The sequence below is a fragment of the Rhinoderma darwinii genome, chromosome 4 (genome assembly GCF_050947455.1).
Source record: "Rhinoderma darwinii isolate aRhiDar2 chromosome 4, aRhiDar2.hap1, whole genome shotgun sequence".
NCBI classification, from domain to species: Eukaryota; Metazoa; Chordata; class Amphibia; order Anura; family Rhinodermatidae; genus Rhinoderma; species Rhinoderma darwinii.
Genome location: NC_134690.1, coordinates 245,668,042 through 245,683,053, shown reverse-complemented (window position 1 = coordinate 245,683,053; position 15,012 = coordinate 245,668,042). Strand labels below are relative to the sequence as shown.

Genomic DNA, 15,012 nt, shown 5'->3' with positions numbered 1-15,012 from the left:
GCCTTACATGCAAATGGTCATTGGCCAATAATTTCCTATGCAACCAATTCAAATGCTTAAAAATATTGTTGTTCTTAAGTCTACTGCTATATTAAGAAGCATATTTACGGTTTTACGCTCACAGGCTTATAATATTAAGTGTGTTGCTTTCATGTTAAAACATGAAAACATAATAATGAACTAAATAAATTCCGAAATCATATTGTTTGTTTTTAAGAATTCAGTTGACACTACCATGACATTTTTTGTATATTTTTCGGTGACATTTAGCAGAGAGACAGTATAACATGACTCATGCAATTAAAGTTAGAGAGTAAAACAGTAAGAGAGTTGGCAAGACCTCTTTTAAAACTTGGAATGTATTAGATGTTTCCTGGCATCGTGTGGCAGGCTGTTGAACTGGTGTGCTGTATGTCTCTACGGGTGATATTTGTTCCAATATTCTCCTCATTAGGGTCAATAAAAATATAGATAAATGTTACAGCTCATTAGGTCATGAAGATCCATATACACTACAGAGAAAAATATATTATTCTTAGGGCTCAGTCACACGTGGCAGATTTTATTGCAAGACATTTCTGCAACTGAAAATAAGTTATATTCATCTGAATGGAACTTGCATTATCTCATGAGGTTGCTGCAAAAACAACTACACTCAGATGAATGGAATAGGTTTTCAGTTGTAGAAATTTCTGCGTATCCGCCCTGTGCCTGTGGTGGTTTTTTGACTGGAATGTCCGCTGCGGGAAACTGCTGCATTACCCGGCCTGCGAGCAGGCCAGCCTCCTGGGATGACGTTTCATCCCAAGAGACCGCTGCAGCCTGTGATTGGCTGCAGCGGCAGTCACATGGGATAAAGCGTCATCCCAGGAGACCGGCCCTTTGACGTCATCCAGGCTGGCCTCCTGGGATGATGTTTCATCCCATGTGACCGCCGCTACAGCCTGTGATTGGCTGCAGTTGTCTCCTGGGTAAGTATGAGGTTTGTTTGTTTTTTCAGAGTTGCTGCGAACCCGCCTCAAAAAACGCAACAACTGCTATTCGTTGAAGGATTAACCTCCCCATTGAATTCAATGGGGAGGACCGGCAACAAATAAGCAGTGTTTGTGCAAATACAATTGACATGCTGTAGAATAAAATTCCGCACCGCAGGTAAATTTCTGAGCGTTTGGTTCCGCTCAGTGTTTACGCAGCGTGTGGATGAGCTTTGTTTTAACTCATCCACTTTGCTGCTACTGTATTTGCTGCGGATCTTGCGCAGCAAATTCCCACGTAGCGTAAACGCTGCAGAATTTCCACAACGGATTTCTGTGCAGAAATTACGCAGTATTTACAGTAGCACCAAAGTGGATGAGATTTGCAAAATCTCATGCCCACGTTGCGAGAAAAACCGCAGCGCAAATGTTAATAAATTGACCTGCGGTGCGGAATTTAAATCTGCAGCATGTTTTAGTTGATTATCCGCTGCGGGTTTTTTCCTTTGAATTCAATAGGTATTCAAAACCAGCAACAGAAAACCAACTTTTGTGCATTATCCGCAGCGATTACGCCGCAAAAATCTCAACTACGGAAAACAGACTTACCCAGAAGTCTGTTTCTTCGTCCACTCCGGCCTGCTGGGATGACGTTGCAATTCATGTGACCGCTGCATCCAATCACAGGCTGCAGCAGTCACATGGGCTGCAGCGTCATGCAGGGAGGCCGGACGGACTGCACAGGAGGGATGCATCGCCATAACAACGGCCTAGGTAAGTATGAGCGTTTTTTACCGCTGCTTTCCACAGCGGAAAATCCGTCCGACAAAACGCACCACAATGTGGTGCGGTTTTTCTAACGGAATGTACCGCGCGTTCCAGGTCGCAGTTTTTACACAGCATATCCAAACAGTGGGAACCCAGCCTAAGACTTTGTCTGCATTTTGCAAGCCAAAAACACAATTGGTTCCATTAGAGCAGACCTATAGATTTCTTCTGTTTAGATTCCGTTCCTGGTTTTGGCTTAAAAAAACACATGCAAAAATCTGCAGCAAATCTGCACTGTGGGAGCGTAACCTAAGGGTGCAGTTACAGTCACGTAAAAATACAGTGATTCTGCAGCGGATTTTTTGGTGCATTTGTTGCATATTTGGGTTGTGTGTTTCAGTGCAGAATTTCACATAGTATTAAAGTCTATGATGAAATTTTGCCTCCAAGGTCTGCAACACAAACAGAAAACGCTGCGTAAAGTATTTCCACAACGCAATAATTCCTCATGGAAATTTAAACCATGTATGTATGGTAGGTTTTGTTTTCACCCAAAGGGATGCATGATGTAAATTTCTGCAGTGTATTTTTTCACTACATAAAATTACACCATGTGTGACTGCACCCTAAGGGTATATTAACACGTAGCGTATTTTCTGCAATTGTTTTAATCCACAGCATATCCACTTAATAAAAAAAATAATGAAAGATTATACTCACCTCTTTCAACCCCTTTTTTTATAACCCCTCTTCTTCTCCAATGCGGAAAATCTGGCCGAAAATTTTCATCCTGCATTCCGTAATATGGGTTGGATTTTCTGCTGACTTTTCCGTAGCAAATCCAACCCGTGTCAACATACCCTAAGGCCTCCTGCCACTGAAAATCCGTTCCATTCATCTGATTGGGGTTATTTCTGCAGTAAGCACAAAATCGAAAACAAAATCTGCCGTGTGTGAAGGGGGTCTAAGGCTGGAAACACGCATCAAGTTTTTATTGCATATTTTAGTGCAGATTTTGATGCAGTGTTTTCAGCCAAAGCAATCAGTGGATTCAAAATTAATGGAACATATAAAGGAAAAATGTATACTTCTTCTCCTGGATCCTCTTCTGGCTTTGAGTAAAAAAACTACATCAAAATCTGCACCAACAACTCAATAATTGTTTCCAGCCTAAGGATCTGTCCACATTGCGTTTGCAGTATACGTTCATCGTGTGCACCAGGAAAGTAGACATAGACCCCCATTCACCAGATGAAGGCCTAAAGAGTGTCCTTTTGGCATCCGTTGGGGGGGTATAACGTAGACGACTATAATATTCTATCCAGAGGCATCCGTCAAAAAAACATATACTGTGTAAAATACGTTTTTTTAAAGAGAGCATATGGGCGAGGGGTGCCACTGTATGCCTATACAGTGGCATGTGTGGTAGGTATAACTCGGGACATTCTCCCGACTTGTGCCCCTGACGTTTACAAGTTGTATGTGGCTCAAAATGTCACCTAAATCTGCAACCTGTGACATTTCCTACAGTGACATGCCCTGCACACTACTCCGAACTGTGAATCAAGACCGTGAAGCAATGCACATATACAAAATATGGACACCTACACCGTTAGGCTGGGTTCACACGACCTATTTTCAGGCGTAAACGAGGCGTATTATGCCTCGATTTACGCCTGAAAATAAGGCTCCAATACGTAGGCAAACATCTGCCCATTCATTTGAATGGGTTTGCCGACGTACTGTGCCGACGACCTGTCATTTACGCGTCGTCGTTTGACAGCTGCCTCGTCAAAGAAGTGCAGGACACTTCTTTGGACGTAATTTGAGCCGTTTTTCATTGAATTCAATGAAGAACAGCTCTAAATTACGGCCGTCAATGACGCCTCGCAAAATGCGAGTATGAGCAATTACGTCTGAAATTACGGAGCTGTTTTCTCCTGAAAACAGCTCCGTAATTTCAGACGTAAATGCAGTTTACGTGTTCACATACCCTTACACCTGCAGCAGCATTTATGACATCCGATCATAAATCCATAGGCATTAATATGGAGTTTTTCCCCCTTTTTGAAGCTAAAACATCTTCCACTCTTCTGGGAAGGCTTTTGGAGTGTGTCTGTGGGAATTTTTGCCCATTCATTCAGAAGAGTATTACACTGATGTTGGATGAGAGGGCCTGGCTCACAATCTCCGGTCTACTTTATCTCAAAGGTGTTAGATGAGGTTGAGGTCAGGGCTCTGTGCGGGACAGTCAAGTTCTTTCACACCAAACTCACCCAACCGTGTCTTTATGGATCTTGCTTTGTGAACTGGAGCACAGTCACGATGGAACAGAAAAGGGTTATCCCCAAACTGTTCCCACAAAGTTGAAGCATACAATTGTCCAAAATGTCTTGGTATGCTGAAGAATTAAGATTTCCCTTAACTGGAACTAAGGGGACTAGGCCAAACCCTAAAAAAACCACCCCATAGCATTATCTCTTCTCCACCAAACTTTACAGTTGGCACAATGCAGTCGGGCAGGTAGAGCTCTCCTGGCATTCGCCAAACCCAGACTCATCCATCAGACTGCCAGATAGAGAAGCGTGATCCGTCACTCCATAGAACATGTTTCCACTGTTCCAGAGTCCAGTGGCGGTGTGCTTTACACCACTCGATCCATAGCTTGATGTACGGCTTGCATGCAGCTGCTCAGCCATAAATACCCATGCCATGAAGCTTCCGGCATACAGTTTTTGTGCTGATGTTAATACCAGAGGTTTGGAACTCTGCAGTTATTGAGTCAGCAGAGCGTTGGTGACTTTTGATGCACTATGCGCCTAAGCACTCAGTAACCCTGCTCTATAAATTTACGTGGCTACTGTGGTTCCTAAACACTTCCACTTTGCAATAATACCACTTACAGTTGATTGTGGAATATGTAGGGAAGAAATGTCACAAACTTATTTGCTGCAGCGGTGGCATCCTATTACAGTACCACGCTCAACTTCAATGTGCCTTTTAGAACACCCCATTCTTTCACAAATGTTTATAAAGGCAGAATGCATGACTAGGTGCTGGATTCTATACACCTGTGGCAATGGTACTGAATTAAACACCTGAATTCAACGATTAAGGTGTGTCCCAATACTTTTGTCCATATTGTGTATGTGTGTGTAGTGCGGTTAGTGTGAGGTAACGTTAGTGGGGAAGGAGTAGCAGACAGCACAGTTCGTGTGGATTCCCACCGTCAGCGCCCAACTTCTAATCCCTATCTCATAGCGGGCACACACAGCTCTACATTCAAAAGGAATTAGGTATGGCAGGGGATGTGCAGGTAAATAAAATTAGTGACTCAGGTCCAGTGGCGTTAAATGTACTTTTATTGTGTGCGGAAGAATAGCATTGAAGCCTCCTCTACACAGCCTGGGGTATTGCTGGGCTTTGTTGCTACTGCCATTTTCTGCACTAGTACTGTCTTAGGCCCCATGCACACGGCCGTACCCATGATCACTGCCCGAGATTGCGTGCACGTCCAGGACATGCTCCATAATTCCCGGCACTGTTCTATGGCACGGACACCCATCCGTAGCGATACGGAGGTGTCCGCGGCCAAAAGAACTGAATGGGGCCGTAATTACTGGACGTAATTATGGCCGAATTTAAGGTCGTGTGCATTGGGCCTAAATAAGTTCACTTTAACTGCCAGCTCAAGAAAACAGCATACTGCTAGGAGATATAGGAGCCTCTCCTCTTTCCATAATGACTCCAGTCGTCTGGTACTGCGCTCCCTGCCTGGGAATCCCAGCCTGACCTACACTTTCTGCCCGGGACATATAGCATCTATGCTTGATAGCTGGCACTCTTTCCTTGAGGACACATTTAGGGATGCCATAGGCTTGTGGGGTGCATTATGACAGACAGTACAGAAGGGGGTAGGCTCTATGTGGAGGGACATTGTAAAGAAAAGTATACCAAACTATATATGTTTGTTTTTTTACAGTGGGAGCTTATGGGCAACTCATACCACTGTATGCAAATACAGTGGAATACATTATAGCCTTCCGTCGGAGGTATATGTCGGAAATTCTCCTGGCATATACCTCCGACGTAAACACAGAACACAGTGTGAACAGAGAATTAATATTAAATATAACTGGGCTCTAAAATATTTGTCTTTCTGAACTTTGTGAGGTTGGTAAATATTCTGTATGATAAAAATAAGCAGTTACAAACTAGAATACATGACCATGCTATTACATGCCCTTTTACCTCAGTCTGAAAAGTTTATTCATTTTAATACTGTATACAAGACATACATATCAGCATCATTTTTACAGAAGTATTTTTCCAATAATGTTAACATCTCAAAAAAGAAGACAAAAAAAATTTAAAGGGGTTTTCCACTTATAAATAAAGCTTAATCTTTATATAATAAAAAGTTTTAAACTTTCTAATATACTTAGGGGGAGATTTATTAAAGGGTAACTAAACATTCCACAAACTTCTGACATCATAGTGACATGTCAAAAGTTTTGATTGGTGAGGGTCCGAGCACTGAGACCCCCACCAATCGCTAAAACGAAGCGATTCGGGTGAGCGCTGAGCCGCTTAGTTTCTGTTCTGCTATTTCTGGAAAGCCGATGTAGCGATGTATGGGCTCATAGACTTTCTATTGAGCCCGTACACCGCTACATCCCTTTCCTGAAAAAGCCGAAACAACAGCCGTCACATGGACCTATATTATTCAATGTGGCCGTTCACACGGCCGTTGTTTAAATGATCTGTGTGAAAGGTCTGTGAGAAAATAGGACATGTTTTTTTCACGCTTCACGCATCTCTCCATAGACTCTAGTCTATGGGGGATGCGTGACATCGCATCCTGCAGCGCAGAGCACGGATGCACCTCGGACAAGAAACACGGCCGTTTTTCATGTCCGAGATGCGCAACACCCGTGTGAATCTAGCCTATGGCCCCACCCACTTTTTAAATCAGCAAATTGTGACTTTTGTGCTGTTTGTGACTTTTCCAAAAAATTGGTGTTGAAAAGTTTATAAAGTCCCTAGTGTTGAAATTCCTCCCAATTTTCATGATTTTTGTTTGCTGTGAATGAATGGAAACATTCTTGTTTACATTCACAGGCTGAAAATCTGAACAGACCGAAGGAGATTCCCTGGAACTGGATAAATTGGTGCAAACTCTCTGTAGTAGGGGCAATCAAACATGGCAGATTTTGTTGCAGAAATTTCTGCATCTGAAAATTAGTTCTATTCATTTGAATGGGGTTGTTTCTGCAGCAAGCACATGGATTTCTGCAAGTTCCATTCAGATGAATGGAACTGATTTTTTGTCGTAGAACTTTCTGTAACAAAGACTGCACCCTTAGGTCTCCTTCACACACAGGCACACATTTCTTGTTTAAAGGGGTTATCCGTGATGTGAGAATTATTCATAAGGGGCTGGAAATGAAATAAATAAACCAAAAAAGCAATACTTACCTATTCTAGCCCCCGGCGATCCAGCGCTGAGGCTTCGGCAGCACTCTCAATGGTTATTTACATGCACATAGCATGTGACTGCTGCCGCCAAATAAGAGGCCTCAGCGGCCATATGTTGAATTTCTGGCATTTGACCAGAAATACGATTGATCACCGCTGAGCCCCCTGATTGGCTGCAGCGGTTACATGCTGTGTGCATATAAATAACAATTGAGAGTGCTGCCGAAGCCTCAGTGCTGGATCGCCGGGGTCAAGGATAGGTAAGTATTGCTTTTTGGTTTATTTTTCATTTTCTGCCCCTAATAAAAAATTTCCACATCCCGGATAACCTCTTTAATGTGTTTTTGGCTCATGGACGGGAGCCCTAAAGTCTCATGGACATGGCAGAGCAGTGTAGATGGAGGCTGTGGCTCTGTGTGCCAGGGTTCAGCAGAATATTACGGTTATTCTCCACTAGAAGCAACGTTTCAGCGTGTACTTGAAGGTTGTACAGAGCTGTAATATGCTTATGTGCATGAGGCCTAAGCTCTAGAAACCGGAGAACCCATTTAATTCCAATTTTGGTATGACAGAACAGTGAAAACAGCTCAATGCCCTCAGAATGACAATTGTGACGTAATGTGACAGCGCTAATACCACAGTTATCAGTTGAGGACATATACTGAATCCTCATGAAGATAAAGCTATAGGATATAGCTATCTGCCTCCATCAGTTCATTTGGTTACCGCTAAAAACCTTTTCGAGTGCCACAGCAAATAGCAAAATTGACTTTCCATTTCCATTTTACTGAGGAATTTCCTTTAAGCCTTGTTTCATTACTCAGGGTAAAGTTCAGGGTGTGTCACTGAATAAATGTGATGCGAGTCCAAAAACGTAACAGATGTGGCCCAGAACTGTGCACATTACTCACCCTCCAAAGGGGACGACATTCTGTAATCCTACGCAGACCATGAGTTATATACATGCAGAGTGATTTATATTTATATATATACAGTGCCCATAAAACGTATTCATGTTCAGGCCAGAATCACACACACAGTTATGATGCAGTTTTTGGCTCAGGTTTTTGAGCCAAACACAGAAATGGACACAAAAGAAAGGAGATGCATCAGTCTTTCCTTCCATTTGGATCGACTTCTGGCTTTGGCTAAAAAAAACTGAGCTAAAACGGCCACAAAGTCTGCATCAAAACTGTTTGTGTGAACCTGGCCTTACTGTGTAACAACATTGAACCGTAGTGGATTTAATAATGACCTACAATCAAATGAAATCAGATCGCTGTAGTGATCTACATCTAAATATTAAAGGGGTTTTCCCATCAGGGAGATTTATGGCATACCCACAGAAAATGCTATAAATGTCAGATAGATGTGGGTCCTACTTACGCCCCCGTTCTACCTTTCTCGGTTCCCGCTGCCTCCTGGCCACTTCCTGATTACATTGTCGGAAATTACGAAAACAGCGTAGCTTAACGAGTGAATGGCAGAAGTGAATGGCAGTTACGGAAACAGCATAGCTCGCGCGCTACGCTGCTTCCCTAACTGCCATTCACTTCTATGAGAGTTACGGAAACAGCGTAGCTCAGCGAGCTACGGTGTTTTCCTGATTACATGTTCGGAAAGTACGAAGTGGCCCGCGATGCAGCGGGAAACGAGAAAGGTAGAACGGGTCCCCGTTCTAGAGATAGATGCGGGTCCCATAGGTGGGACCTGCATCTATCTGACACTTATGGCATATCCTGTGGATATGCCATAAATGTCCCTGATAGGCAAACCCCTTTAAGTCCTAGTTCACACAGAGTATTTTGGTGCTGATTTTGACACGGAAACCACATCGGTATCAGCTCCAAAAAACGTCCGAAATCGCCTTCCATCGATTTCAGGCGCTTTTTTGCCCCCCGCAGAAAAAAAGAGGAGGCAGGTCAAAATCTGCTTTAAAATTCATTCAGGAATTTTTAGACCGATTTTTTTTCTGCCTGCAAAGTACTCCGTGTGAACTAGGACTAAGGCTGGATTCCGCATTGCGTATTTGTTGTAGATTTTGATACAGAATTTTGAGCCAAAGCGGATCCAGGAGGAAGGAGAATTATAAGTTCTTTCTTTAAATTTCTTATTCCTTTTAAAATCATGTCTGGCTTTCAAAAATCTGCATCAAAACCTGCAGCAAATACACAATGTGTGAATCCGGCATAAAGGGGGTTTCTAGTTTTATGTCAACACATTTTAGTTGTTGTATAATGAGATGTTATACCACTTTCTGATATACCTTGGGGCATATTTATCAGAGCAAAAACGCCAGTTCCAAATAGATATTTAATATTTGTTGCAAAAATGGGAACCTAGCTTTCAATACACTAGACTAGTGCTTCCCATGCTGTGACGCAGACCACACTGGTGAAGGGGCACAGTCATCACCATGTATTGGCTGGTGAAGCCCAGTAGAAAAAGACTGAGAAGCCCTGCACTATACCACCAGGCCTGCTGGCATTAACCCTTTTACTTGCTTAGACCACCTGGGTTATTGCCATTATATGTTTCATCCACATAGAACATCCACAATATAATACAATAAGCCACCCACCAGCAGGGATAATATTAACCCCTATATGCTGTCTCATACCACTAGTAATATTTGGTATTAATCCTTAAACAGCGCCCAGCTGCCAAGAAACAAAATGTATTAATTCCTAAACTACAGTAAATCTTAAGAGATTGACATAAAAATATTCCGATGGCATAGCTATGATTAAATAATTGCTGTGTGCAATCTGCTCGTGGCATGTGTGCGCTCCTCCTCTTGACACCTGCATCCCCTAAAATAGAGTGTGCTTTATAACTGCAGAGTGGGGGAGGGGTTGTGCAACATTTTTTTTAATTTTTTGTAAAAGGGCAAAAATTCCATATTGATTAATTTGATTATATATCTTTATGGGGTCAGTGCTCTGTTTTCCTGTTACAGGAAAATTTTTGTAAATCCCCTGATTATCTTAACACAGGAAGACATTGAAGTGATAAAATACTGGCTGCATGCTGCCAACTCTAGTGGGAATTACTGCATACAAGCTCCCATTGAACTCAACAAAAAGTGTGCCCCTTCACAGTTCTTTCCCTGCACAGTGGCGCTGCCAGTCACTCGTTGTGCAGGGAACTACAACAAAGCTTGCGGCCGAAATACGTTCCGTCTTTACGGACCGAACATGCTCGTGTGAATCCAGCCTTATCCTGCCTGTGATGATAATGAGATAACTGCAGAGAAGTGATCTCTACAGAACAGGAAGGGTCAGTCTATTATGATAGTGCATCCTGTGTTATATAAATATATATATAGGGGTGTTACCTTTCATTGTAATCCTGCCTGTGATCATAATGTGATGACTGCTGAGAAGTGATCTCTACAGAACAGGAAGTGTCAGAATATTATGATAGGGGAATCCTGTGTTATAATATATAGAGGTGTTACCTTTCATTGTAATCCTGCCTCTGATGATAATGAGATCCCTGCTGCGAAGTGATCTCTACAGAACAGGAAGGGTCAGACTATTATAATAGGTGGATCCTGTGTTATCTGTGCATTGAGATGTTACCTTTCAATGTAATCCTGTCGGTGATAATAATGAGATGACTGTGATATCTACAGAACAGGAAGTATCGGTCAATACAAAAAAAACAACTTCATTTTAACAATACACCATTTTGCGATGACACCTTCCCTTTAAAGAGACATATCACTACTGACATGTCTGTTTTAGTAAATACCTGTACTACCCGTAGTGTATCTTAAAACGAATTGTATCATTCCTCTGTTATTCCTCCTGGAATTGTTTGAATATACAGATAACTTGACGTTACTATTTTCCTTATCAATAAGGTGGGTCCCTACACAGTTTGACATTGTCATCACTCATTGGACAGTGTCAGAGTGTGCAGGGACACGCCCCATTGATAAGGGGAAAGGTAACCCTCAGTTGTCAGTTTATTCAAACATTTCCAGGAACTGGAAGGAGTTAACTGGGCAATTGACTCAAGAAAAGATGTTACAGAAGTGTTATGTCTGTTTTAGTAAATACTTGCTTTGTCCATAAAATGCTGGGAGAGCCGATGGGTCTTTTTTAAGCTTCATTTACATAAAACCTGAAAACCCCTTTAAGACATGACATTTTTAGCTAAAAATATGGTTCATCATGAAGCACATGTCTACACAACGTTTTCAACTATAATATTAATAAGCTTTATTGATCCCAGAGTAACAGAAGGCATAGGTTTCCATGAACTTACTTATAGAAGCTGGCAGAAGTGTTGGTTGGTTTATATATACAAGTATGTCGTCTTCAGTGTTTTCTGTAACAGTAGATGGAGCAGAAACTATATTTCTTTTACTTCTTGTCTTGGTGAGTGGACAAAACAAACAAAACTGAAAATAAATAACTACACAAAACAAAAATAAAAATGGTGGAAAAGGTTACAGGACAAAAAAGAGGGTGAAAAGGAAGACAAGCTTAAATATAGTTGTGTAGGAAAGAGAAGAAAATAATACTAGGATGAGGATAAGTAAAATAATAGGCTGGAACATCTGGGAAGGTAAATACAGAGATAGAAAGATTTATTCACTCACAGTCTGCCAGAAATAGTCTGCACACATGAAAAAGCAACAGTACTGTATCTCAAGCAAATACTGCCGGCAAGAAGACACAGACATTTATTTATCATTTCACAGGATGTTTTATAATCTGCAAGATAATTCCTTGAATAGTTTCCTGAGCAAAGCAAAGGAAATATAAAACAGGGCACATCATTATTTCAATGTTAAAGGAGAACTGCTTGAAATTATATATATATATATACATACATACAGTCGAGTCACATTATTATGACCGAAGGAGCGATTTATCAGAGTTGCATAAAGGGATGATTATTGGCTTTCGGGCCAAGGGTGGCGGTATTTCTTAAACTTTGCAGTTTGTGAACTGTTCGCATGCTGCTGTGGTGAAAGTTTATCGTAAGTGGACAAATAGCACCATTGGGAATAACCGACGTGGAAACTGTGGAGCACCATGTGCCATTGATGTGAGAGGTGAACGTCGGCTACGAAGATGCGAGGGCCGAGCTACACGCTACAGTGGAGCAGCGCACCGTGAAAATCAACCGGGGGCTACGAGACATGTGTCTAAAACAACAATTCAGTGAACCCTACTGCGTATAGAGCTCCGAAGCAGACGAATGGTCACTGCTCCTATACTAACAAAGGTACATCGGGAAAAAAGGCTTCAATTTGTATCGGAATTGGACCACTGATGATTGGCAAAGGGTTGCCTTCTCCGATGAGTCACGTTTTCTGCTTCATAGAACGGATGGACGTTGGCGTGTCAGGCGAGAAACATCCGAGAACAAACACCCTGCAACCATTGCTGGAAGAACACAGGCTGGTAGTGGCAGCGTTATGGTCTGGGGAATTTCTCCTTGGCATTCCATGGGCCCACTCATCCATGTTGAAGGCAATCTGAACCGATTTGGGTATGAATTTATCGTTGCAGATTATGTTCACCCATACATGCTGCTTGTCTTCCCTGGGGCAGATTGAATCTTCCAGCAAGACAATGCGACATGTCACATGGCTAGAAATGTCCGACAGTGGTTGGAAGATCACGACCAAGACTTCCAAGTACTTCCCTGGCCCCCTAATTTGCTAGACTTGAACCCAGTTGAGCATCTGTGGGGCCACCTCGATCATCTTGTTCACTCTATGGATCCTCCCCCATGCACACTCCAGCAAATCTGGGATGCACTGCAGTAAGTAGGGCTCCAGATACCTGAGACAACCTACCAGCACCTTATTGAGTCATTCCTATCCCATCTAGCTGCTGTCCGTGCTGCACACATCAGTTACTCTGGATATTAGCTGGTGGTCATAATAATGTGACTCAACTGTGTATATACGAATTTCTGTGTATATATAGCTTTTTTGCGTACATGAAAAAACAAATTTCATTGCTAACTTTTTTGCCAGGTTATTATTGCTTAAAATGGATTGCGACCTAAATTAACATTATGACTTTAAAAAAACATAATAAACTTGCCAGAGCACAGGCAAGAAGTGTTGTCATAAGAACATAGGAGTAGAAGAGCTGCAGACATTGGGTCTGTAAATTCAAGCCCTGATAAGTCTGCAAAGAAGTTAGCTACTAAAATAATAAAGCCTTTGTATATAACATTTATGGTTGTTCTTCTTTAAAAAGAAAACAATAAAAAAATGGAGATGAATATCCTATTAATTACGAAGTTAGATCTTGGTACCTAGCGGACTACACTAGATTAGAATCCCATTTAAAAACTTTAACATAAAAAAGCATAAACAATTTAGAGCATATGGCAGATATTTTTCATATATATTCTCCTTTTTATTATAACATGAGAAATAAAGCTGTTATTTAGAAGATCGAGTTTATGGACATTGTTTAATCCATGCATCTGGTTGTGTACTTGCGCCCCATCTCCATCTATAAGGCTTTGTTCACATCTGCGCCAGGGTCCCATTCTGACTTTCCTTCGGAACGGGACCCTGACTGACATAAACGGAAACTATAGGTTTCCGTTCCCATCATCATTGAATTCAATAGTGACGGATCCGGTGACAATGGTTTCCGTTTGTCTCAGTTGTGCAGGGGTTCAGCCGTTTTGCCGAAATGAATAGCGTAGTCGACTACGCTATTGATTGCGTCAAAACAACTGAACCCTTGCACAACGGAGAAAAACGGAAACCATTGTCACCGGATCCGTCACTATTGAATTCAATGATGATGGGAACGGAAACCTATAGTTTCCGTTTGTGTCTGTCAGGGCTGCGTTCGGAACATCGGAACGGAGTCCTAGTGCAGATGTGAATAAAGCCTTACCTACTAACTGGTAGTTGTTTAGCAATAGTATCAGATAAGATGGTTCCTCTCTGCATTGAAAGGGCATCTGCTAACCCATGAAATTAGGATATCCATAATCTAATGTGTACTAGATATTGTTCCCCAGTCACCATTTTAGTGGGTCCTTTAAATTCATGCATTGTTTTAAGATTACATACTGAGCTGATCCTACAATTTATATTTATCAGACTAAATGGATCCTTAAATGAAATTCAACAATAGCTTTCCACGAGGATATCATCACACCAGCAGTCAAGCATGATGATAGATTGATAGTGTGGGGATGCTTTGTCCCCTCAGGACCTGGTGGAAGGAACTATTCATTTTGCACCATCCGAAGTTTTATTGGGTAGCAAGATGATGATGGCTCAGGAGAAAAAATATTAAAGTTATGGACTGGCCTTGTCAAACTCCTGATTTGATCCCAACAGAGATGTGGTGGCGGAAACAAGCCCAAAACTTAACAAATTGTCTGAATTAAAGCCATTCTGAAAAGAAGAATGGGCTGTAATTCATCTCCATTATGAGAAAGTTACTGATGCTAAAAGACGTTAGGAGGGAAATTTCTGTTTCACATTGGTGATCAATCAATAGGACCTACTTTTTAACTAAAAGCTTTAACTAATGTCAGATAAACTTGTGATCGGTATTTCGGCCACTGGTAAATGCTGCACACAAATAGCTATACAGCCTGATTGTATGACTGTGCGTGGCCAACGCTCAGCCAGAAACAGAGGGTATGGACATTTCCGTGCTCAGAATTAGGTGGGAAAGCCTAAGGTGAAGGTCCTAGCAATCTGTCCTACATGATCAAACATTTATGACATTAAAATTAATACTTCTAAAAATGTTAATTGTGGAAAACCCCTTTAAGGATCGGC

General features: G+C 41.8%; 1 protein-coding gene across 4 annotated transcripts in view; it reads right to left on the bottom strand.

The window, feature by feature from the left end:
• Positions 1–15,012, bottom strand: part of MTCL3 (MTCL family member 3) — a 46,693-nt gene that overhangs the window by 10,062 nt on the left and 21,619 nt on the right. For 2 of the 4 annotated variants that reach the window (XM_075862346.1, XM_075862342.1), the window contains exon 6: positions 11,496–11,790. In XM_075862346.1, the coding sequence (XP_075718461.1) occupies positions 11,680–11,790 (111 nt within the window). In that variant the 3' untranslated portion in view covers positions 11,496–11,679. Of the gene's footprint in view, positions 1–2,477; positions 2,657–10,701; positions 10,819–11,495; positions 11,791–15,012 lie in introns of those variants that run through there. The other 2 variants (XM_075862343.1, XM_075862344.1) reach the window with 2 other exon arrangements.